Source organism: Capsicum annuum, unplaced genomic scaffold, assembly GCF_002878395.1.
Source record: "Capsicum annuum cultivar UCD-10X-F1 unplaced genomic scaffold, UCD10Xv1.1 ctg80927, whole genome shotgun sequence".
In the NCBI taxonomy this organism is placed as follows: Eukaryota; Viridiplantae; Streptophyta; class Magnoliopsida; order Solanales; family Solanaceae; genus Capsicum; species Capsicum annuum.
The window spans coordinates 128,620-153,628 of NW_025891607.1; the positions used below are offsets into that span (position 1 = coordinate 128,620).

The 25,009-nt window shown below is 36.1% G+C and overlaps 1 protein-coding gene across 1 annotated transcript in view; it reads left to right on the forward strand.

The window, feature by feature from the left end:
• Positions 1 to 17,821, forward strand: part of LOC107873070 (ankyrin repeat-containing protein BDA1) — a 56,249-nt gene extending 38,428 nt beyond the window's left edge. The window contains exon 2 of the mRNA XM_016719790.2: positions 16,648 to 17,821. Within this exon, the coding sequence (XP_016575276.2) occupies positions 16,648 to 17,514 (867 nt within the window). The 3' untranslated portion in view covers positions 17,515 to 17,821. The remainder of the gene's footprint in view (positions 1 to 16,647) is intronic.
• Positions 17,822 to 25,009: the final 7,188 nt, after the last annotated feature.

Here is a 25,009-nt window from a genome sequence, read left to right on the forward strand (position 1 = left end):
AGAGCAAACAAAATAAGGACTTTTGGGCATAAGGTGACCCTTGCACTAAAGTACTGCATGATATATGGATGGAGAATTTAACAACAAATATGGAAAAAGCCTAAACAGATAAATATTTTATATGAAATAATTATTGACCCATGAACGGAAAAGATGATGAGCAAAACCCTTCAAGAAGATGAAAAGACATAACTGTATATGTATTGATTTTTAAGCTTAATTAGAGATCAAAATGATTAAGGAGGTAACAGTTCAAGTATAGTTAGAGATTAAAATTTAAGGAAGTAATAGACTTTTAAGATTTCTAATATAAGCTAAATTAATAGAAAAAGGAGAAAAAAATTCAAAAAAAGAAGAAAAAAAATAAATAGTAACAGAGATCATATAAAAGTGACGCATCACCTTATCTATGTTTCTCTATAATGTATTTAAATAGATGGGGCTATGGAAAAGAAAAATGGTAGACATGATTACAACAGGATTACTAGGATTACTTGTATGAGAGTCTCTTCGTCTTTTTTTATTTAACAAAAAATTGTAAACGCTATCAATATTACTTTATTTTACTTTCTATAAGCATTCGATACATCAAACAAAATTAAGCTGATGAAAATGACTTTCTTTTTGAATTATTTGTTAAGGATAAATTCGACCACAATAAGAACGTAGCATCAAGATGCGATAATCAATAAGCAAAAAATAACAAGAAGGACACAAAGATTTTAATGAGAAAAATTCTTCTGAATAAATAAAAAAATCACAAGACCAAAAGGAGAAAAATGATCCACTATAATAAAGAAATTTACACTTTGTAAGTCCAATTAAATACTACAAGAACCATTACACACTCAAAAGAAATAACTCTTTTTTAATTTACTCACCTTACTATAATACCTCTCTCACTCTCTATTTTTCCTCACACACTCATTCCTCTGTGAAATGCTCTTCTCAACTAATAAGATCTTTTTTCTAGTGTGTTAAAGATGAAAGGCCAAGGCTCTCTTTTATAGAATAGTGCACTTGCCTGTGAACCAGTCAAAATGAAGATTGGTTGCAATTTACATTTGCAAATTTATTTACACCTATAATTGCAAGTTGTCATACCTTTTTTTTTCTATGGCCAATACACTTCTTCCTCTATTTTAATTTTTAGTTTATTTTTATTTAATGTAGCATCCTCAACTTTGAGCTAGAATTTGAATCATCCTTCATATATGTATAGATCCTTACTCAATAATTCTTATTTAGATATAAGTGTGAAGATAAATTTTCTAGTTTGGTGAGTGCTTTGGATCTCAATCTTGATATTGAGAAACACCTAGCATAGAGTTAAGTTGATTACATTCCTACCGAATGAGTTTTAGTACTAGATTTTTACTAGGATTAGCTTCGAACCAACACAACTCCTTAAATATGAAGAGTTTTGAGATCTAAGGTCCACCAAATTAAAGGTATTTGAGTCTTATTTTCAACACCAGTTACCATTCGTCAATTCAAGTTTGGAGCAAAATGTTATAGACATTTTAGTGAAGAAGTATTCTAGCTGTGCATTGGGCTGCTCAGGGTGGATCTAAAGCTATAAAATCACTAGTTAGAATCCGCTTTGGGCTCCGCAGCACGGAGCACACCTCTCCTACATAAGGAGCCGCTTTTCTCTTATTAAATTAAGGGCAAACTAGTCCTTTCAACCCTGTAATTTCCCCAATCCATTTTTAATCCCCAAAATCATCCTAAAGTGTGAGAATTATTTCTAAATCCCTAATTCCACTTCTCCCCCAAAACCCCAATCTCCCAATTCTAAAATTTCAAGAAGGGTCCAAATATTAAAGTTCTTCTCAATTTTTTCTCACCAAATTATCATCAAGGGTGTGTGGAACGAGTTCTAGTCAAGTAAGTCTTCATATCGATTTCAAGATAGGGTTCAAGTCCCCAGGTTAATGATTCAAGCTTTTCTCAAATTTCTTCCATCAAAAAGACATGTAGAGCACTCCCTACTTTTATTATTATCATAAAATGTGAATTTAACTATTATTTATGTATATATTATTGGTGATTTGAAGATAGTATTAAATGTAATCTTTTGAAAAGCTTGATATTGATTTTTCACTTTATGAATGATTTTTCAAATTATTAATAAAGAGTTTTAAGACTTAAACATACTATTTGAAAAGGTTAATTTTTTATATGGATTTGAAATGTTAAATGCTATGAATGAATGAAACTTTGATCTTCAGGTCCTTCAAAAATGCTTTGGAATTAAAATGATGCATGAGTATGTTACCCCGTCCTTTGAACTGATAAGAATATTGAACTTTGTGACATGTTTCAAGACTCTTATGGAAATTTAAGGATGATTATGTATATAATTTTGAGTGATGGGGTTAAGGAGTCAATAATGTTTTATAATAATAATTTTTGACATGATATGCATGATATTTAAGTCTTGGTGTGACGATTAATGTGAACGGTTTAATGAAAGACATTTTGAATAAATGTTATGGTAAATATTTAAATTAGGATTGAAAAGGACTGTGTATTTTCACCGAGAAGGTTTGGTCCTTGTATAACATTTGAAATTGCATTTGCCAATGTGGGGAGTTCTTGTCCTAAACGGAGGATGACTATTGTATGCTTGCTTCGCGCAGTTGTATGCAGTTATGTTTATGATATGATGGCCAAACTATGATTACCTTAGTTCATGCGACTAACATGGATTGAGGCCCCTCCAATTGGGTACGGACTGGACCTATATAGCCTGTGGGTTACTTAATGTCGGTGTAAACTACATAGTCCAAAATTACAGGTTTTCAAATATATTAATTCTTTTATGCTTTGAGTAACTTTCTTACTATTATCCTTATTATGAGTTTATGATAAGAAATTTTATAAACTATCTTATAAACTGCACTGGTTCCCCCTTTCCATGGTTCCATGCTAGTATTCATCATGATGACCGTCACCAAACACTACATCCTTTCATGATGTAGGTTTCAAAGATCATCCCCACAATCTGGTTTAGCATTAGGATTTCACTCGGGATAACATCTCACAAGTGGTCACCCATCCATATTTCGGAGGGCTATGTTTATTTCTTTTAGTTAGATTTGGTTTATTTTAGTTTATGGTGTTTTTCAAGGCCATGTCTCGGCATAGGATATTCACTTATTTTGTTAGAGACTTCGTAGACTATGTTAATCAAATATTTTAGTTCATATTTCAAGACATTAGTTTTGAATCATTTCTGTTATTGCACTTCATATTTTATAGGCCCAATTCCATATTTATTTATGACTATACTTATGATGAAATGCTAAGGGGTCATCTTGGGCTTTCATTAGTCTGGGATGCCTATATCGGCTAGGGCCACGACTTGGATCATGACAAACTTGGTATTAGATCTAGTTTCAGGGTCTCAAGGTATCTACAAAGTCATGTTTAGTGGAGTCTTGTTTATAGGTGTGTTTTACACCACACATATATTCAGGAGGCTACCAGGCATCTAGAAAATATTTTTCATTCTTTTATGCTCTAGATTGTGCAATAGTGTTGCCCATACAAAAGCTATCCAAATTCCTTTCTTGCTCTAATTTTGTTGGCTATGTCTCATTATCAAAGTGATACAAGTGCAAAAGCATAGATTCCTAACAATGTGATCCTTTTCGGTTGAGTCATCAAAAAGATATGAAATGGCAAAAGAACTTGAGAGAAACCTATTAGTGCATCAAAGTCTATTTATTTTTAGCGTATACTCCTATTTTATGAATCATGTGGTTGAGCTGAGGTGAGACATATAGTTAGACCCATTTCAAAAACCTTGTTGTAGATGTTACGCTTAAGGGGGGAGATAGGTAGCTAAATATTAGGGTAATGTTGACACGTGATGAAATAGTGCTAATTACAGTGGTATAAGCTTTGAGCAGTTAAATGATCCCAGAGTTAGAAATATGAAGTCATAAGTTTAGAAGCTAGAGTAAGGGTAACTTTTAAGTAAACAAGGTAGTTGTAATCATGTAATCTTTGAGTGAAGGAGGTGTTATTCCTTTATGGTGATTGACTAAGGTTGTAATGGGATTTGTAAGTTTTATGGTGGATAGTGGAAGAAGTGATTCGTTATGATGATTTAGAATTTATTTAAATAAGAAAAGAGGTCATGATGGCTTGTCATTTGGGTAGTAAATGATACCGTCCAAACAACACCTCCTATTAGATGATGATACGGTCGCTATCAAAATATAGCAACCTAACAAAGGTTGGGGCCAAATCCCTAAAGAACACGTGGCTTTGCAGATTTTAGCAGTTGTAGTCCGCCGCAGAATAAGAAAAGTAAATGAGGGGGTTTTGATGTAGTAATCTCGATCAAGTAAGTATATTAACTTCAGTTGTAATCAGTGTAGATGAACATAGGATTGTATTCCCCCTGGTGTCTCAACTCCGTAGGCTTATCGTGCTTTATTGAACCAACCCGATACTTTGCATGAAGAATCGATAAGTTATGTACCTTCTGCAGTCTTTTAGACGAGCAGAAGGATTTTACCCTTTACCTTTTGAGTCACAGGATGTCGTGTTACTAACCCTTATCTTGATCCCAGTTAACTATTACCTTTTGGGTCTCTAGTTATTAGATAAAACCTAACCATCTTACTAAGATAGAACACAAAAGCGTGGAAGAACACAAAAGCGTGGATCGATAGTTAAACTCCAAACTACTATTGTCTTTATCTTTTCCTAGTCACTACTTCTCTTTTGGAGTAAGCAATAATATCTAGGCGGGATCCTAATATGTGCACCTATTAAGAAAATTATCATAACGAAGATAAAACAATGCATGCATGAGTATCAATTTAGAACAACGAAAGTACTTTCCCTACTTCGTCAATCCACCAGGGTTTCCACAACCCTAGCTATGGATTTTAACCGCTCATGCTTGTGAAGAAATCAATAACATTCATATTCGAAAGCATAGATAAAATCACAATGATAATAAGTAATAAAACCCACATCCGTAACTGAATTAATAAACCAAAGTCAATACAAGAAATCCCCAAGATAAAAATCAGCTTTTGGAATCAAAATATGTTTGTGAATATCAAAATTATGTTGTTCCTACTAAAAGACACATAAAGGGTATTTATAGTACATAAGGAAACCCTAAAACCAAAGCCCAAACAAAATAGGAGAAAATCGGTTGGTGGCCACATATGGTCCGTACCCGTAGTCTGGCACCGGGTGCAGGTAGTACCTGTGGTCTTTACACTAGGCATAGGTACAAACCATAGGTACCGAATCAAATATCCTGCAAGTTCAGCTCTCAGGATTTTGGACTTCTGGTACTTGCTTTCCTTACATGCAGTTCGTAGGTCCTATATGTAGCCACATGTTGACTTAGTAAGTGCCGGGAGTCATCTTTGTTGCTCTTCTTCGATCCTTGAGCATGCTTTGATCACAAACAAGTTGAAAAACATCCTGAATATCAATAATTGCTCCAAAAATGGCCAAAAATACCCCTTTTCATTTTTCATGAATTTATCATCAAAAACATGGTATCCTGCAAAATATACCCAAAAGGCATCATATCTAATAAAATAACCTTAGAAACTTGGATCTTTTCCTCGTTTTAAGCATCAAAAGTGCTATATTTCTATAGCACATAAACACCCTCAACTTAGAATCTCTGCATGTCCTCAGGTAATAAACATAACTAAAATAAAAATGATGTTTAATTAGGAGAAACTAAGCTATTCAAGGTAGTTAGTCAACATGTAAAGCTCAAAACACTACATCCCCCTCCAATCTTATTTTTCAAAACCAACTATAAATCATGAAGCACACCAATGTGATACAATGGGATCGAGGTACGAAAATTACATTAGCAACAAACAACCACTCATATATATAAGTAACACTACTCGAAACAATCAATTAGCTAGCAATATGACTCAAGTACCTCACAACAAGAATGTCCCACTCACTCTTATGAAATCATGCATGTTAATATAGGGACGGTCAAGAGACACTCACACTCAGAAGAGAAGTTCCAATCAATGCATGTCAAATACCATAGGCTTGCCCTTATTTTCTTTACCTTAACATTCACATAGTCAAATTAGGATCACTATAGGACTTTATTCGACTTGTAATATAGGCTTAGGGGCCTGGTATGGTACATATGGATATATCAAGTGACTAAGCCTCCTTTTCATTACACTAACTTTGAGGTCTCATTTATTAGCCAATTTTCTTTTTATTTCACCCTTATTTCTCCCTTTTTATTCATTTATGCACATTCAAGTTGGGTGTGGTCTTTTATTCTTTCTTTATTTTCTTTTTCAAAACTTTTTTTTTTATTTTTTTCCTTTTCTACCACACCCATCCCTACTAACTTTTTCTCTTTTTTTATCCTTCTTCATACCCTATTTTACACTATGCACCCCTATGATAGCCATCTTCAACTTAGGCATTTTTCCTGAGTTGAGGTGTACAATGTCCAAGGAGGACTAGAGCCAAAATAGGTTCATTGTACTATAAATGAGAAGGTGAATGGTGAAACAAGAAAAATAGGTTACAAGGATCAAAATAGGGATTAAGGGATATAACATACACATGGAAGGTCATTTAAGCTAAAACTGGACTGAAATAAAAAATATCTTATGGCCCTTTTCTATCGACTATCTTTCAACCTAGGGAAGACTAACTAGGAAAGTTCTGAATTGGACACACAAAGGGATCTAGGTAGTATCTCACACACAAATAGCACAGAGTAAATATTACCAACTACTATCTATCCAGTTTATGCAATTGTTAGAAAGTAATTGTTACGTCCCTAATCCTAATGCCATGACAAGATCCATAATGTTCACACATATATACATTCACACAGTTTTAAAACATAAATTTTTAGAGGCGTATCACAAATTAGTCAAAACATGACTACTGCCCTAAATACTTAAAATCTTCTCATTATATAAAAATAAAACACGATACGAAATAAAATACAATATGACATGAAATTAACCTAGACATGCCAGTTATACAACATACCACAACTGATAGGAAAAGAAGCACAATAACAAAAACTCGTGATGGCATGGTATTCCCACCCCCAATGAAAAACTACACTCTCCTCAATGCATTAAAACAAAGTAAAATAGAGGGAAGTGAGAACATACCTGGGATGCACTAGGCGCCTGAATCAGGAGCATCCCTAGATGGGGGCATATCAGTTGGCGAAGGCGGTGGTGGTTGTGGTGTACTACTAGATGATGCACCACTGCTATAGAAATACGCCCCTGCCTATCCATGAATGTAGACTCTATCAAATTATGCCTAGCCTTTTTAACAGCTTGGTCATATGGTAAATTAGGGTCCTGTAAGTCATCTATGAGACTTCTCTTGGCCACAACTGCTGGAACCTTCTTATTACCATCTATAAGAAAATCAAACCATCTCGGTGCATATGGAGATGATATCTGGACCGCCTGGGGTATAACTAAGGGAGTGGCTGTAACACGGCTCTCTATGAGATAGCGCACCTCTACTCGTAATACTTTAAAATCCTTTCTTATCTAGGCTAGATCTGGTGCATCTATCTCTGTATGTTGGGCTGTAACCCATCACTCAAACTTATCGAGCCATGTTTGAAAGTCAGCACATAGCTCAGACAGTGCACCACTCAGTGCGACCTCCCATTGGGCCTGTGCATACTTAAATCTAGTCCTAACCCCTGATCTTATCTTCTCGTAGAGGGTGGTTATCTCAGTTTCAACAACCCTCACTCTAATATCTGTGGCCCTCTATTTGTCTACTAAGTTTTGTAAAAGCTCACTAGATATAGTAATTATACCTGTTGTTAGAGCTGTAGTAGATGGGTGAGTAGGCTCTGAGGTCGAAGTCGGGGCTAAAGGAGAAGTAGCTTGTGTCCCCTCGCCTTGCATACTAAATCTAAAGCCTCTCTCTACTTCCCTATCTCCATGTCAAAACTAACACCTGTATCATCTCAATGTGCCTCAGTAGGCTCTGTGGAAACTATTGGGCCCTTAGACTGGGCCTGTGGAACTGTTGTCTGCTATCTCGATCTCGCAGAAGTGCTTGTATATGCCAGACCCTTCATGGTTCTCATCTATGTAGTTGCCGTCACATGTACCCTCTCATCTACATTAGGTATCTCAAGCACACCGGCCTCATCACACAGCCTCTGAATCATGCAAGGGAAAGGAAACTTAGTTAACTCCCCAAATACTCTATCATGTAACTCATGGAGAGGAATAACAACAAACTCAACATCATAACCGGCCATTAGATAGGAAACCAGTGCTGCTACCTCCCACGTTAATGTATTATCTGAAGCAGTGGGTATCAGTTAATATCTAATCAACAACCACAAAAACTTGGCCTCCAATGTCAATAGGCCCTTCTTGATCACAATTTTCCCCTTAATTCATGGGGTCGTATCACCCAGTGGTGAAATATAAATGGCTATCTACCTAGGCATCTCAACCCTCTCTCGACGGTGCTCAGCCTCCCGCATGATATGTTAATCATGTACGATCCTTAATCTGTCGTCGTACTCTGCTGTAGATACAAGAGTAATGTAATATGGGCCAAATATAACTTTGCGGATAGTCTGTGTTGATATGTCAACTCTGACTCCTCTAACCAGTATGTGCTCAAGTTGTGCCTGCTTAGCAAATCTGATCAGGTCTGGATGATGGCGCATAGGAAGGAATATGATAGCTCTGTAGGATGTATAAAATTCCTATACCATAGCTGGGATGTAAGAACCAAGTGGCCAGTCATTCACTCTAGCTGATATCTATCAAATGTTGCCTACATCTGTGGTTCTCGATCTATCCCAAATAAGTCAATCCACCACTTCTCATAAATATACCTCGTAGGCCTGTCTAGCTCCAAAACATGACTGTCAAGCTTAAATATATTCTGCATTTCTTCCACAAACTACCTTGGAGGTCTCTCATCGGGAGGTACCTCTGGGGTATGTGCAGATTCGAGGCTCTACTGTACTGATGCATCATGGGAAGGCTTCTCAGTATCCTCAGCAGACTGGGGTACCTCTGTTTGCAGTACATGAGTAGCAGTACCCTCCTCAGAATGGGGCACCGCGGATGACTGGTTCTCCTGCTCTACCTCATCATATAAATCCTAGGACCCATCTTCAACCTGTGGAGTAGACTCATACTCTGTCTCCTCATCGTCATCATCATCAGGTGAAAAAGTTTATGGGGTGATATTCGTAAAGACTTCATCTTAGGCTGGGTTGTAGCTGACTAAGTAGCCTGGCTAGTTTGTCCTCTCGTAACTCTACATGTCACCCTAGTGGTAGTGTTTCTACGACGCTACCTCGATTACTCCTCCACTAAACCACTAGGATCGGAAGACTCTGCCCATCTCCTCAAAGTACCAAACTTTGTCTTCTTCACCTCTTTAGGTTCCATATGTACCTAAAAAAATAGTTGTTAGTTTCTAACAAAAGTAAGGGGTAGCAAAAGTCGAAGAAAAACTTAAAAGTCAAAAAGTTTGAATTTTTCCTCAATTTTCGCACCCCTATAACCTATTTGAAATTCCAAAAAGTCCAATGTACGCACACTTATCATAAATCACAACTTTCAAATCAAACAAACATGCTCAACTATTGGTATTACTTCCATTTATTCAAGTTCAACTTCCCGTTGGAGCCTAACTTTAGATTTTTGTTGAAAACAAGACCCTACATTATGTTTTTAGGCTACTTCATGCTCCAACATATAAGCATGATAAATTTTATATATTTTGCAATGGAATACACATATCAACTTACTTAAATAATAGATAAAACAATATATAACCATTAAGAGCCAAAAAGTTACCTCTTTTATGAAGAACTGGAAGTGAATAATGAAGAACTCAAGCAAAACCAAAGTTGAAACTTGTTTTTAGCGTGTTGGAACAAGTTGGTACCTTAAATAAGTCTCAATTTAGACTTTACTTATGTGTGGGTTTAATTTGTGTTTTAAGTGAAAAGTTTAAATTCAAAGAGAAAAGTGAAGTTTTGAGGATTTGAATGAGTTAGAATGAGGGTAAGAATGTTTTATATAGGTGGGGGGCTGTTTTAAGTCATATTTAAATGTTGATGGGCCTAAAATTTTAATTAAAAAGCGGGCCCAAAATTTGACCTAACCGCGGCTTGTACCTGGGGCCACACCCGCGGTTTGGCTCTGGGCGCAGGTACTACCTGCGGCCAGCAGATGCTGGGCGCAGGTGCCGGGCCAAAAATTTTGGTCCACTTTTCTACAGCCCGGACTTGGTATTTTGATAATTTTTCAGATACTTATGGTCCCGCAACCTAAGTTACTGGTCCCAAAAGTAAAATTAGATGCCAAAGTTCATAACTTACCAATTTTCATCCTCAAAATTTCAACTTTTCAACTTATTACTCATCTTACCTTATGGGACTTGTGACCATATTGGGTTGATCACATAGCCCCCTTACCTGGAAATCAATGAATGTAGCAATTTATTACCATATTTTGGGTAAGTCCATGAGCTAAAAACCTAAAAAAAAGAAAGAAAAAAAAATAAAAATGTGAACACTAAAAATGGTTGGTTGCCTCCCACTCAGCGCTTGATTTTATGTCGCAGCATGACGTGGCTATATTGGCTACTCAGACTTCACTAACAAGCCCATAGGTTGCCTCCCATGCAATGCTTGATTTAGCATCGTCGCACGATGCGGGTATCTTGACTACTCAAAAATCATCAATATACCCATAGGAATTTCCTCCAGGGTCATCAATACAATCAATCATCGACACTACCCTCATGTCGGTAGGCTACTTCATTGACTTTCGGATGTTGAATGTAGCCTCCTCACCATTGACTATGAATTTTGGCTCACTATTCTCCATGTCAACCATAGCTCTACCTGTGGCTATAAACGGTCTTCTCAATATAATAGGCATTTCGGTGTCAACCTCATAGTCCAAGATGACAAAGTTAGTCGGAAAGATGAAGTTATCCACCCTCACTATAACATCAAAAGATATTTCCATAGGTTTTTCACTATGTAGTCAACCATCAATAGCCGCATCAAAGTCGGTTCCATAGGGTTCAAGCCCAATTGCTTAAATACAGCCAGTGACATCAAATTAATATTGGCTCCAATATCACACAAGGCTCTGGTAAACCAGTATCACCCAATAGCGCATAGTATAGTGAATACACCGAGATCACCCATTTTCTGTGCCAAAGACCTAGTCGTGATCGCACTGCAGTGGTGCATACCATCAACATCCTCAAATGTCACTACTTTCTTTGTTGTGACCAACTGTTTCATGAACCTAGCATATCTATGGATCTGCTCCAACACCTCTAGAAGAGGTATGTTCAAGCTCAATTCTTTAAGCACGTTAATGAATTGCTTAAACTTACCTTCCTTTTTTTTCTACCTCGATCTCTGAGAAAAAGGTGGGAGCGGTCTCGGAATCTATCTGATTCTAGCTCAATGATCGAACCCTTACCTTTGTCTTCAGCAACTTTACCTTTATCACCTGTTACTTTCTCCTACTCAACAACAGATGTCTCATCATCAACATCTTCTACAGTAGATTATGGGGGATCCATAGTAGTGATACCACTCCTCGTGGTAATAGAAAGTACGTGACCATCGTTTTTAGGATTTTGCATCATGTTGCTCGGAAGGGTACCTGGCTACCTTTGGTTTAGAATCGCTGACATCTGCATGAACTGGTGCTCCAACAGCTTAATAGTAGTGGCATGTAACTTGAACTTCTGGGTCAATCCTGAAATATCGGCCTTAATCTCCTTATGGCTAATCTCTTGATTTTCCTGACCTTTCACCAGCATAACCAACATCTTTACCATTCTGTATCTCGTTTGCCAGGTGGAATGTGTCTATCTCTCTTCCCTCTATAGTCATTCTTTTTCCTCCAGTCACCATCTCATTCTCTGCTATGATCTCTGTATCTATCATAATAGTTCTAACCTTGGTTCCCTTTCCCTTGGGCTCGAAAACCCGCCAACTGACAATCTAGATAATTTGCTTTCTTCTCCAATTTTGACTCATAAGCTTTGGAAGCTAACCCTTGTGCTGCTATTGCATTTACCTTTTCTGAAGTTGCTACTATAAGTTTCTTTGTAAGTACCCCAAGATCAGTCCTTAGCAACGTAATATTTTTCGCTACTGTGTCATCAGCTACTCTCTGGTCATAGGAGGCACCAATAGCATAAGTGCCAGATCCCCCTCTCAGCCTCCCGAGTTTTCCACCCTTGATTAGTGAGAGATATCTAATCTAACATCTCTGAAGCTGCCTCCTAACGTAGTCTCATAAAAGCTCCTCCAAATGTGGTGTCTTCCATGGCTCTAGAGCTGATGGTCAGGGCTTGGTAGAATATCTCTGATAAGCTCATCCCTAAAAACCGATGATTGGGAACCATGCTAATCTACTTCTTCAACCTGAACCATGCCTCGTACATAGATTTTGTCTGCAGCTGCCTAAAGCTACAAATTTCATCCTTGAGCTACAACATCCTACATGGAGGAAATAACATGTTCAAGAATTGCTTGCGCAAATCATTTCATGTAGTGATAGAGACTCTTGGCAGTTCCCCTAACCATAAAGATGTTGCTATTGTAAGTACGAAGAGGAATAGCCTCATTCTAAGTGCTTCCTGATTTATCCCTGGATTTATATACAAACTGCAGATCCCGAGGAAATTTACAAGGTGCAAATTAGCATTATCTGTGGGCATACCTATACACCCTTCAGATTTAAAAGTTGGGTCATTGCGCTCATAATATCAAACTTGATACCTAGATGCAAAACATCAGGAACTATGGATCCAATCTCTGCCGGCTCAATGTATCCCAAGTCTTCTTCATAGTTTATATATGGCTGCACATACTGATATGATGGATTACGTGAACACAGGCACCATTTTTTTCCTTCTTATTTATTGTAGGATACATCTTCTTGCTCAGCTTAAGATGAATAGCAAAAGGAGTTCTAACGGGTGTAGCACTCTTCATGTTGATGTGTTCTAGTACACGTTCAATGTACTTCTATTAAGATAGTCACAACTTTCTACTTGTTCGTTCTCAAAATAATCTTCATCCCTAAAATTTATTGTGTTGGTACTAAGCCCTTCGTGTTGAATGACTTCGACAATTCTCCCTTTAACTTGACAATTCTCTTTTTTGTCTCATCCTACAATCAATATGTCATCCACATATAACAACACGATAATAAAGTTGTTAACAGAAAATCTTTTGAAGTATACACATATATCACAATGTCGTTTATGTAAGTTGGAATTTTCATGAATGAGTCAAACTTCTTGTACCACGGATTTTAGCTCGCACCATTTATTTCTTTCTAACTATTTCAAATCCTTTAGGCTACTCCCTAAAAAATATTCTTCTAAATCTTTGTGAAGAAATGTCGTTTTCACGTTCGACCGCTCTACTTCAACATCTAGGGTAGCTGATAACCTCAAAATAGTTTTAATATAAGTCATTTTGGCACTAGGTTTAAAAATTTAACCAAAATAATACCTTTCTCTTGTTTGAAGCCTTCAAAGTTCAATAGAGCTTTGTATCTGACCAACTCTCCATTTCTATCTTTTTTGAGTTTAAAGATCCACTTATACTTTAAGCGGTCTTTTACCTTTTAAAGGTTCAACCAACTTGTATGTGTTAGCTTTATGTAGAGATTCCATCTCGTCTTGTGTGGCATTCATCTACTACTCTTTCTTCTAGATAAGATAATACCTCCATAAGAATTTCTAGCTCCCCTTATCTTGACGAGGACATACTCTGAGAAGGGTGTTTGGATGACTCTACCCTTTTCCATTCTAATATCCTCAGAGGTTGAGATTGTCCTTCTTAATGAGTAGGGTGCTCTACTTATATGATCACTAAGTTGCTCTTTCTACTTAACAATATCATCAAGTAGCTCCCCCTGCTCGGCAATCTTATTGGTTGTACTTTCTACACTTATGGATTTGTTAGAAGTAGAAGGAATGGTAACAAAGTTAGGGACTACACCATTCGTTTTCTCATCTTTCTCTAATATATCCTCAATAGTTCCAACTTTACTCTTTCAGAAGATAACATCTTTGCGTCTAATGACCTTCTTCTTTATGAGATACTACAGTATATATCCAAACTCTTCATCTCTATATCCAATGAATATATAGGGAACCAGTTTATCATCCAGCTTTGTTATGTGCTCTTTTGGTATATGTGTATAAGCTTTTGAACTGAACACCTTCATATGTGAGTAGAACACCTCTTTGTTGGTCCAAACTCTCTCTAGGATGTCAACTCCAATGAAACTGATGGACTATGATTTTTCAGGTAACATGTAGTCTGAACTGTTTCACCCAGAATGACTTAAGTAGTTTAGCTAGTCCAAGCAGCCTTTCTACCTTATCGACAATGATGTGATTCATCCTCTCAGCTACACCATTATGTTTTGGGGTTCTAGGAACTATCTTCTCATGTCAGATCCCATGACTTGAACAATATTCTTTAAATTTCCTTAAAGCATACTCATCTCTATTGTTAATGCAAAGACCCTTTAGCTATTAACCCGTCTCTCTTCTAACCAGAACATAAAATTTTTGAAATACTTGAAACACCTGATCTTTGGTTTCACAATTAAATCCACAATTTTCGTGAAGCATCATCAATAAAAGTAATAAAATATTTGTTGCCACCTATCGATTGTATCTTTATTGGACCACAAACATCAGAATATACCATATCAAGTATATTCAATTTTCTTTTAGATAATGTTTGAAATGAGACTCTATGTTGCTTACCAAATACGCAGTAGTCATAAGGTTTTGCTATCGTACCTTTTGGCCAAAAAGATGGGTGATGTCTTGGCAAGAATCTACAATCCTTTATCGCTTAGACAACACATTTTTTTATGCCCCAAATCTGCATAAATCTCTTCTAGAGAAGTATTCAGTTCACCTCAGTATATTTCTACGCTTGTCCTATACAACGTGACATGAGCAAATCCTTTTGCATTCCTGAAAGCCTCATATTTAATGAACAACATTGCAACCCTAAACTTTCGCACTTAACTGGTAACTTCATGAGCATTTTTACCAATGCATCCCAAATCTATTTGGTTATGGTGTAGCCAGATACCTTATTGTACTAATCAAGTCCCAAATCAAATACTAGAGTGTTTTTTGCCTTCATATTCTTTCTAAGAGAAACAAGATCATTTTAACTAAACTCACTTCTCACCTTTTTTGCCTTTATTCTTCACTAGTTTTCATGGGAATCTTGGGTCCCTCATTGATTCTATTTCATAGCTCATAATCTTTTACTTGAATGAATTTTTATATGCAAGCTTTCCACTAGATAATGTGAGACCTATTGAAAGAGGGGGCCTAGTAGTAGATTGTCCTTTGCAGTGACCAATCAGTGGTGCAGACTTCATCATCAGTCATTTCTTCAGGTGTTAATCTTCACAAGATAATCCACTCTGATATCAATTAATATTCTACACGGCCTAATAACTAAGGTATGTGGTTCAAGAGATTCACCTACAAAAACACATGTTAACTAATATATTTCATCTACAAGAATTAAAGCAATAAGTAAAGACCCTATAGTTTTACGTAAAAAACACCTGATCCATAAAGGTATAAAAAATCATGACTTATACCTCTATAGGATTTTATCCTAAATCAACTATGAGCCTCAATAAAGAACGATTACAAGACTCTGTAACCTAAATAATTAATCCTAATTCCAAAAATACACAAACCTCTCATGATTTATGTTCTCAAATATTAGAGTTCACCCACCCTGAAGACTAAAATCACAAGTCAGTTTATAATACATTGGATCTAAGAAAGAATGTAACTTATAACTCAATAAATAGTCCTAACAACTTACTAAATAGTCCTAATACATCATGACTAACCTATTGATCTAAGACTAGGTTCTTCAATATGTTTCATTGTATTGGAATGCACTTCAGAAATCACTCGAACACTAAGCTCACACTTTGTGAATTGCCTTTATTGTTGTGGAAGTGTACATCCTCCTTTGGTAGAGCAGTCTATCATTTATACAAACTCTTCATAGAGTTGTACTTCAGTTGAGACTTTTCCTCAATTCAAACTCTTCTATTTTAGCACATGCTGATCTCTTTAAACTTATCTGAATATAAGGTCTTTCTGCTCCTTATTTTGCATGTGTGATTTATCCTTTAAAAATCCTATTTCATTTTGAACTCTCTTGAAATTATATCTCATGAACTAGCTCGGATTTACTTGTTCCTTTGATTTTTGTCAATCGTTAAAACTTTACTATACCCAACAAAATTGACCTTAATGCTGAGCTATTGATCCTAGCTGTTATGACCTTAATTATATGTTGTATATAAAAGATAGCTAGATAAAGATATTGATAGACAATTGTCTTTGTTAATTTCGAGGTCACATATATCTTCCACCATAATTATTCGATAAATTTGTTTAGACACTCTATACAGGTTTTGTTTGCTTTTGCTACTTGAGACTTTGTTGAGGTTTTCCACTTTTCCTTATTACCTTTTAATGTTGAACTGTTGACCCTACTTGATGCTTAACCTTGGTCATGGTTATCAGGTTATTAGGCGATTGCTAATGGGGAAATTAGTCGACCTAAATGACAAAAATCAAGAAAATCAGACGGCGCTTGAAATCGTTTCGAATCGTATTATTATCTCAAATTCGATGTCAGCTCTTCCAACCATTCCGCCAGCCAATGAAGACGACGTGGAAATCCAGAAAAGCTTGCAAAAAGCTGGTGCTTGGGAGTTGTCAAAGATTCCTAATCTAATATCCATGGCGGATACTCTCACCTCATGCAACTACATCAATCAGAGAGCGGAAGTGAGGAAACGCGTTGATTGGGATAAGGGAATGACTGGTGAAGTACGAAATGCATTTCTAGTTGTGACTGTATTAATTTTAAATACTACTCTTCAAGCCGTCTTTAACCCTCCTAGTGGAGGTTCGCATAGCAAAGGCAGGGACATTAGTAGCTCCTCTATTACTTTACTTGCGCCGTCAAGCTCCAACACTAATACTACATCCATCAACTGCGAAGTTTTAGCAGACGACGAGATCCGCTTAAAGCTAATTGTATCACTCCATTCGCTTATATTTTTTATTTCTCTCATGATCACCTACAAGCTGACGGTGCCTAAGAAGTACAAAAATATGGCCATTCTCAATAGATATCTAACAGGTTTACTATGTTATCTTATGGTTACCTATGTGGTTAGTGGCATTCTCATGGTGCCGCTAGGATTTCGGCTATATACATTTCTACAACTTGTTATGGTATTTCTTATAGCTTTATTCATTATCCTTATGATGGAGGGGCAGATGAGGAAGCTGTGTCCGTGGAGCACCAAGAAGGATATTATTATGAGAGAGTATGTTTATCAAATGGAACAGAAAGTGCGTCAAGGAAAATATGTTGCTTAAATTTGTGAGAGAAACAAGGCCGCATATGGAACTTTTCTGTTGTTATTGCTTAACTGCCATTGACGGCCATTGATGTTGAGCTTGAGCTAAGAAGAAACAGGAAGAATAAAAGAGATGTTATTGATTGATGATGGAAGAAAAATGAATTGATGACTGCTTTTGTCCTTATCACAGTAAATTTATACTACTCTGTATACAATTGTCATCTACCAAATATCTACAGTTGTCATCTACAACATATCTGTAACTAACTTTTACATATGGCTAACTAATTCTATTTACTGCATAGCTAAAAATATTTGATCCAGCTGACTGCTTCATGTGTTCATAGTCAATTATGCCTATTTCATCACTCCACCTCAAGCTGGTAGGTATGAAAATGTTCAGCATACCAAGCTTGTTCACTAGGTATTCATATTGACATCTTGTCAATCCTTTAGTCAACACATCTGCTAATTGATCTCTTGAACCAACATGTACTGTCTTGATCAGCTTCTCTTGAATTTTCTGTCTAATAAAATGACAGTCAATTTTAATGTGTTTAGTTTTCTCATGGAACACCAGATTTGCTGCTATTTTTAATGCAGCTTTGCTATCACTATATACAACCACAGGTGTAGCAACCTCATTATCCAATTCTTTTAATAAAGTTGTTATCTATACAACTTCGGAGATTGCATTTGCCATATTTCTGTACTCATGTTTTGCTAAGCTTCTAGATACCATATTTCGCTTCTTAGATTTCCAAGAAACTAGTGAGTTTCCATGCTTTACAACAAATCCTGATACTGATCGTCAGGTATTTGGACAGGAAGCCCAATCTGCATCCCAATAGAATGACAATGTAGTAGAGGTTTCACTGCTTAACAAGATTCCTAGGGCTGGTTCTCTCTTTACATACTTCATGACTCTAGCTGCTACATCCCAGTGTGATCTCTTAGGATGCTGTAGTAATTTGCTAAGATTTTGTACTGAGTAAGTTATGTCTATCCTAGTTAGTGTCAAATACAACATCTTACCAACCAATCTTGATATTGTGTCTTGTCTTCCAATGTTTCATCATCTGTCATTTGTGTTAACACATCAATTTCTTGTGTTGTCAACTTTGCATTGACTTCAAGAGGTGTCATAGTTGGTTTAGCTGAGCTAATTCCCAGATCTAAGAGGATCTCAAGTGCATATTTCCTCTGATTCACCAAGATACCCTTAGCAGATCTGTTGAACTTCATCCCAAGGAAATATTTCAAAGCTCCTAGATCTTTTATCTTGAATACCTTTTGTAACAAGGATTTGGTGTCTTCAATTAGACCAAGATTGCTACCTGTTACTAATATGTCATCCACATAGATCAAGATAATGACTATATCGATTCCTTATTTCTTGATGAATAGAGAATGGTCCAAACCACTTTGAATAAATCCTGAAGTGATCAATGCTTCAGAAAGTTTCAAGTTCCATTGTCTACTGGCTTGTTTTAACCCATAAAGGGACTTAGCAAGTCTACAGACTAAACCAGACCCCCCTGACTTGGTAAGCCCTGAGGAAGTTGCATATAAACATCATCATGCAAATCACCTTGAAGAAAAGCACTGTAAATATCAAGCTGATAAATGTGCTAATTATGCTGAGCAGCTAAAGACAAGACAACCCTCATAGTAGCAATCTTAACCACAGGAGAAAAGGTTTCACTATAGTCAAGGACCTCTTGTTGATTACAACCCTTGGCGACAAGTCGAGCTTTGAACTTTTCAATCTCTCCTGAAGCTTTAAGTTTGACTTTATAAACCTAACAACAACCAATAGAAGTTTTACCATCTGGTAAAAGGACTAGATCCCAAGTGTGATTGTCCTGAAGAGCCTGTAACTCAGCATTCATGGCATCAATCTACCTACAATCTTGTATAGCCTCATGATAGAAAGTGGGTTCATGCACATGGGATAGAGAACCAAGAAAGACTTGTGACTAGAAGAAAGTTGTGCATATGATAAACAAACATTAATAGGATAAAGAACATGGGCAACCTGCTTTTTGGTAACATAATAAACATGCCAAAGAGGTTGCTTGGATAATCTGGTTAACCTCCTAAGATCAATAGTAGAAGGAGGTGGAGTATCAACATGCCAAAGAGGTTGCTTGGATATTCTAGTTGACCTCCTAAGAGCAATAGAAGTAGGAGGTGGAGTAGAATCTGGTGAAGAAACCTTAAGAACAATCGATAAAGTAGGTTAAAATGCCTCAGTAGAAGCTGGGTGAGTAGAGGTGAATGGTGCAGAAGAAGGACCAAGAGGAGGATCAGCAAATATGTCATTATCAGAAGACTAAGGAAACTGATTATGTTGTGTAGATGGAACAACAGAGGTCTTGAAAGGAAAAAAATATTCTTTGAACATAGCATCTCTATTAATAAAAAACTTCTCCTTGGCAAGGTCAAACAGAATGTAGCCTTTAGTTACTGTGGAATAGCCCATAAAAACTGAAGGAACTGCTCTGGAAGCTAACTTATCCAATCGAGGCAAAACACTTGCATAACACAAACAACCAATGATTCGCATATGATCAAGAAAAGGTGGTTTCCCCAAAACCAGCTCATAAGGAAATTTGCCGCCAAGAACTACTGAGGGAAGCCTGTTAATGACATAAGCAGCAACACATATACAATGACCCCAGAATTTCAAAGGTATATGACCCTGAAATCGCAATGCTCTTGCAACCTCAAGTAGGTTCCTATGTTTCCTCTTAGCAACACCATTTTGCTGAGGGGTATAAGAACAAGTTCTCTGATGAATAATACCCAAATCCTTACAAAGATCCTTGATATGATTGCTAGTGAATTCTCTTCTATTATCTGTCCTAATCACTTTTAATATTGCATTAAATTATGTGTATCATTTTAAGAAATGTTCTTAATACAGATAGCACATCACTCTTAAACTTGAGCAAAAAAATCCAAGTGATATGGGAATAATCATCTACGATAGTCAAGAAGAATTTATTCCCATTAAAAATATTAGTATGGTAGGGTCCCCAAACATCAAGATGAAGCAAATCAAAATACTTAAGAGAGGTACTAGTGTTAAGAGGAAAAGACTGTCTAGTATGTTTAGCAAGAGGGCAGACTTCACAGTCAGATAAGACTGATTTACAGATATCTACATTATAACCAAAAAGTAACCTTAGAGAATTGCTAGAAGGATGAGCCAGTCTTCTATGCCACAGAGAAATATTTGTATTCTTCTTTGTTGCAATATGTGTTGTAATAGCTGAAACAACAGGAATATTATTGTCTGTAAATGTGTGGACAGTCAGTAAGTATAATCCATCAGTTTCTTTACCAATCCCCTTCAACATCCCAGTAGCAAGGTCCTGGAATAAGCGGAAACTAGGATAGAAAAAAACAAAACAAATAAGTTACCTTGTTATCTTGGAGACTGATAAAAGATTATACTTAAACTCAGGTATGTACAACACATTCTCGATCACCCCTGTGTCTCCAATTCTGTGCTTTCCTCTGTGTGTGACCAGTGTAATCCCACCATTTGGTAAATAAACTCTTTGATTAGATAGTGTAGGTACTTTCTCTACAGCACTCATGGCACCTAAGTTAGCAGACATGTGATTGGCTGCACCTGTATCAATGATCCATCGTACTTGATCTATAGTGGACAAAGTATGAAAATCAATACCTTCCATGTTTGCCACACCAGGTTGTGAGCCATCTTTGTCAAGCATGATCATTATCTTATCATGTTGATCTTTAGTGAGATAGGGTGCCGAAGGAAAATCTTGTATTGCAGCTGAGCAACTAGTAGAACATCTAACTTGAAAATATATTGCATTCACATATGAATTAGAGTCATTAGGAGGAACATTATGAGCTATGGTTCCTCTGTATATCGGTGCAGTAATAGGATTAGCAGCGGCATGATGTGCAGTTGGACCGCTGGGAATTCCTTCTTTCTTCTTCCCTTTGTAGCCAAGTGGATATCCAACCAAGTGATAGCAAATATCCATTGTATGACCTTTAAACTTACATAAATCAAACTATAATTGCTAGTTCTTCTATGGCTTATGATAAGAGTTGCCTTTCCCAGCCATCATATCCCTCAATTCTATCCTCTCTCTAGAAATGGAGGAACTAGCAATCGATCTTTGAATTTTCCTCTAAATTAACATAGAGTAAGCTTTGTTAATGTTAGGAGTAGGACTAGTCATTAATATTTGGCTGCGAGCTTGCTCATAACTCTCATTGAGTCCCTTAAGGAATTGCAACACCTTTAACCCTTCTATGTGTCGCGAAAAACCTTTTGATTTCGCACAATCACAAAGAAGAGGTATCATGTTGTCGAATTTTTCTCACTGATGAGCTAAATTCGTAGAAAAATCCCCCTTTTTCCAGGTTCCATCAACGATTCCCAGCTTATTCTTACCAAACAATTGGATATGCATGGACCTGCTCTAGGTAGAATAGTTCTCAGATCCTGAAAACTGAATGGGTATAATTGGACCTCCAACTGTATCAGAAGGATGAAGAAAAAGTGGATGAGTAGGATCGATTTTAGTGGCTGCCATTGTTGTGTTGATTAAGCAATTACAGTGATCGTCCGTCGACTATTAAAATCCTATAAGATCGATTAAAATGAAGCCACAAATGTGGTCAAGGGCTCTGATACCATGATAGAATTTGTATATTAGAAGCTCAACTGCCATTGACGACCATTGATGTTGAGCTTGAGCTAAGAAGAAACAGGAAGAATAGAAGAGATGTTATTGATTGATGATGGAAGAAAAATAAATTGATAACTACTTTTGTCCTTATCATAGTACATTTATATTACTATGTATACAATTGTCATCTACCAAATATCTACGGCTGTCATATACAATATATCTGTAACTAACTTTTACACGTGGCTAACTAATTCAATTTATTGCATAGCTAAAAATATTTGATCCAGCTGACTGCTTCATGTGTTCATAGTCAAGTTATGCCTATTTCATCAAAAGGGACGTGGAAGGAAATCTTTAAACATTTTTTTATCTTGGTTAAGCGTACCAGTATTTGGTAGCATAGTTATATTCCAGCTAAAAGATGCAGAGAGGGGAACGACACTTACTTTAGAATATAAAACTTGAAGTAACTTTTCTTTTCAATTGAACAGCATTAATTAAGACACTTCCAAAGAATATGGTGAGACTTGCATTCGTCGTGCTGTTTTGGCATGTATAGCGCTGGGTGGTCTTTGAAAGGGATGAACAGGAACATGCGATAAAAAATAGATAAACCAAGGCAGACATTGAGAAAATGAATCACTCATTAGTGTCTTAAATTGACTGTTCAACCAATTTGGATTCATGCTGGACAAACACATTGAGAGAGAGAGGGAGAAAATGATTTTCCATGTCAAAAGTTCAATCTGAGACCTCCTATTGGAAGAAGAGCATCGCAACACATCCTCGTAGTATAAGAATGTTAATAGCGATAATGTTACTTGAGGAGTAAACTTATAGTATTAGTGATAACCCTTTTTCCAATTGTACCAATTCTCGCAGGACTGATTTTGCTCTCCAAGGAAATAAAATATGCAACAACAAACAGTAGTCATGAAAACAACATGCAGCTCGAAGCTACCTTATTGAGGTAAAACAAATACATGGCTCCTAACTCAGCCTTTGAAATCTATAGCAGAAAGGCTCATCCTCTACCTACATTGTACTTCCATAAACGAAATTTTGGAAATCTGTATTTCGTTGGTCCATTTATCTAGCACAAGTTAGCAATTGACAATGATCTTTTATCGACAGTGAGATAAGTCATTCCTTTGAAATCTAATTTGGGAGATTTAGAGCCCGATTGGATAGGATTAATACTGGTCAAACCAACTTTTAATCTCTTTTTTAGTTTTTTAAGGTGTTTGGTAAAATTAAAAAGTGCTTAAAAAAAGTTTAAAACGGATTAAAAGAATCAAAAATTGAGAAGCTGCATACCCTAACTTTTTGTTTTTTAGATTAAAATTCTTTTAGGTTTGACCAAAACATTATCTTTTTATCCCTTATATTTTCCTCCAATTCCAACAATATCCTAAACTTATATCCCTTAAATATATACTAGTTTTTTTTTCTCTTTGCCGCTTTGCTTCATCATTTCCCTCCAATTTCCTCTTCATCTTTGTTCTTTGTTTTCATTGAATCCATCATTACATCGGAGGTTTGTTCAAAACTTTTATTTTAGAATTAAAAATTATAAATAATTTACTTTATTTATGGCGTTAATAACTTTAAGGACATTTAAGTCATTTTAACGATAAAAAGTGCTTACCACCACTTGTTTACCAAACATATCAACAACTTTTTTTCAGTTTCAACACTTCTATCCAAACACTTATCTGATTAATTTATAAGCACTTATTTTAAGTTTTTAATCATTTAACCTAAATTTTTTTTTTTTTTTTTAGTTCTATCCAAACGGGCTCTTAGACATAATAACCAGTAATCATGAACACTCGTATCTCACCAGCACAAAACCAAGCAAAACATTCTAGCCCTAAAAGAGCCACAAAGTCAGCATCCTCAATGAGTGGACAAGTAATATGAGACAGAGGGATTTAAACAAACCAGATATTTTTGTTATTTATAGTTATCACTTGATCATGATCAGAATAATATGAGGTTTGGACAAAAATAAGTTATTTTTTAAATGAATTTACCAAAATAATATATATTTTTAAAACTTTATCAAACTATAGTATAAATGTTCCCAATAACGTATTATCTTTTTAAAAAAGTTAATGGACCAAAAAGAGTTGTGGATGACGTTAAAATAGGAATTGTTACTGTCAGTATCGTTTTTTACATAAAATGTTACTGTGAGTAACGTTCTTGACATAAAACGTTACTATGAGTAACGAGACTCTGAAACTCTGCCACATAAGAATTTTATATAAATCTAATGTTAAATTCATTACTGCCAATTACGTTTTAGCTTTAAAACGTTACTCCAAGTAACAATACTATCAAATCAACTCAAAACTCTGTGACGTCAGAGTTTTGAGTTACTCGGAGTAACGTTTTAAAGCTAAAGCGTAATTGATAGTAACGAATTTAACATCAGATTTTATAAAGATGCTGATGTGACAGAGTTGCAGAGTCTCATTACCATAGTAATGCGTTTTTTGTCACAAATGTTACTGACAGTAACGTTTTAAACTTGTCTGACAGTAATGATTCCTATTTTAACGTCATCCACAACTTTGTTTTACCCGTTAACTTTTTTTTAAAGAATAATACGTTACTGGAAACAACGCTTATACTATTTTGGTAAAGTTTTAAAAAACATATTATTTTGATGAATTAATTTAAAAAATGACTTATTTTGATCCATAGTTCAGAATAATATATACCACATCATATTGTTATATTTGCGGATTGATGCATTTAGAAGTCTATGAAGGACACAACCAGATCAACTAAGGCAATATTCTCTTATTTTATAAGTTA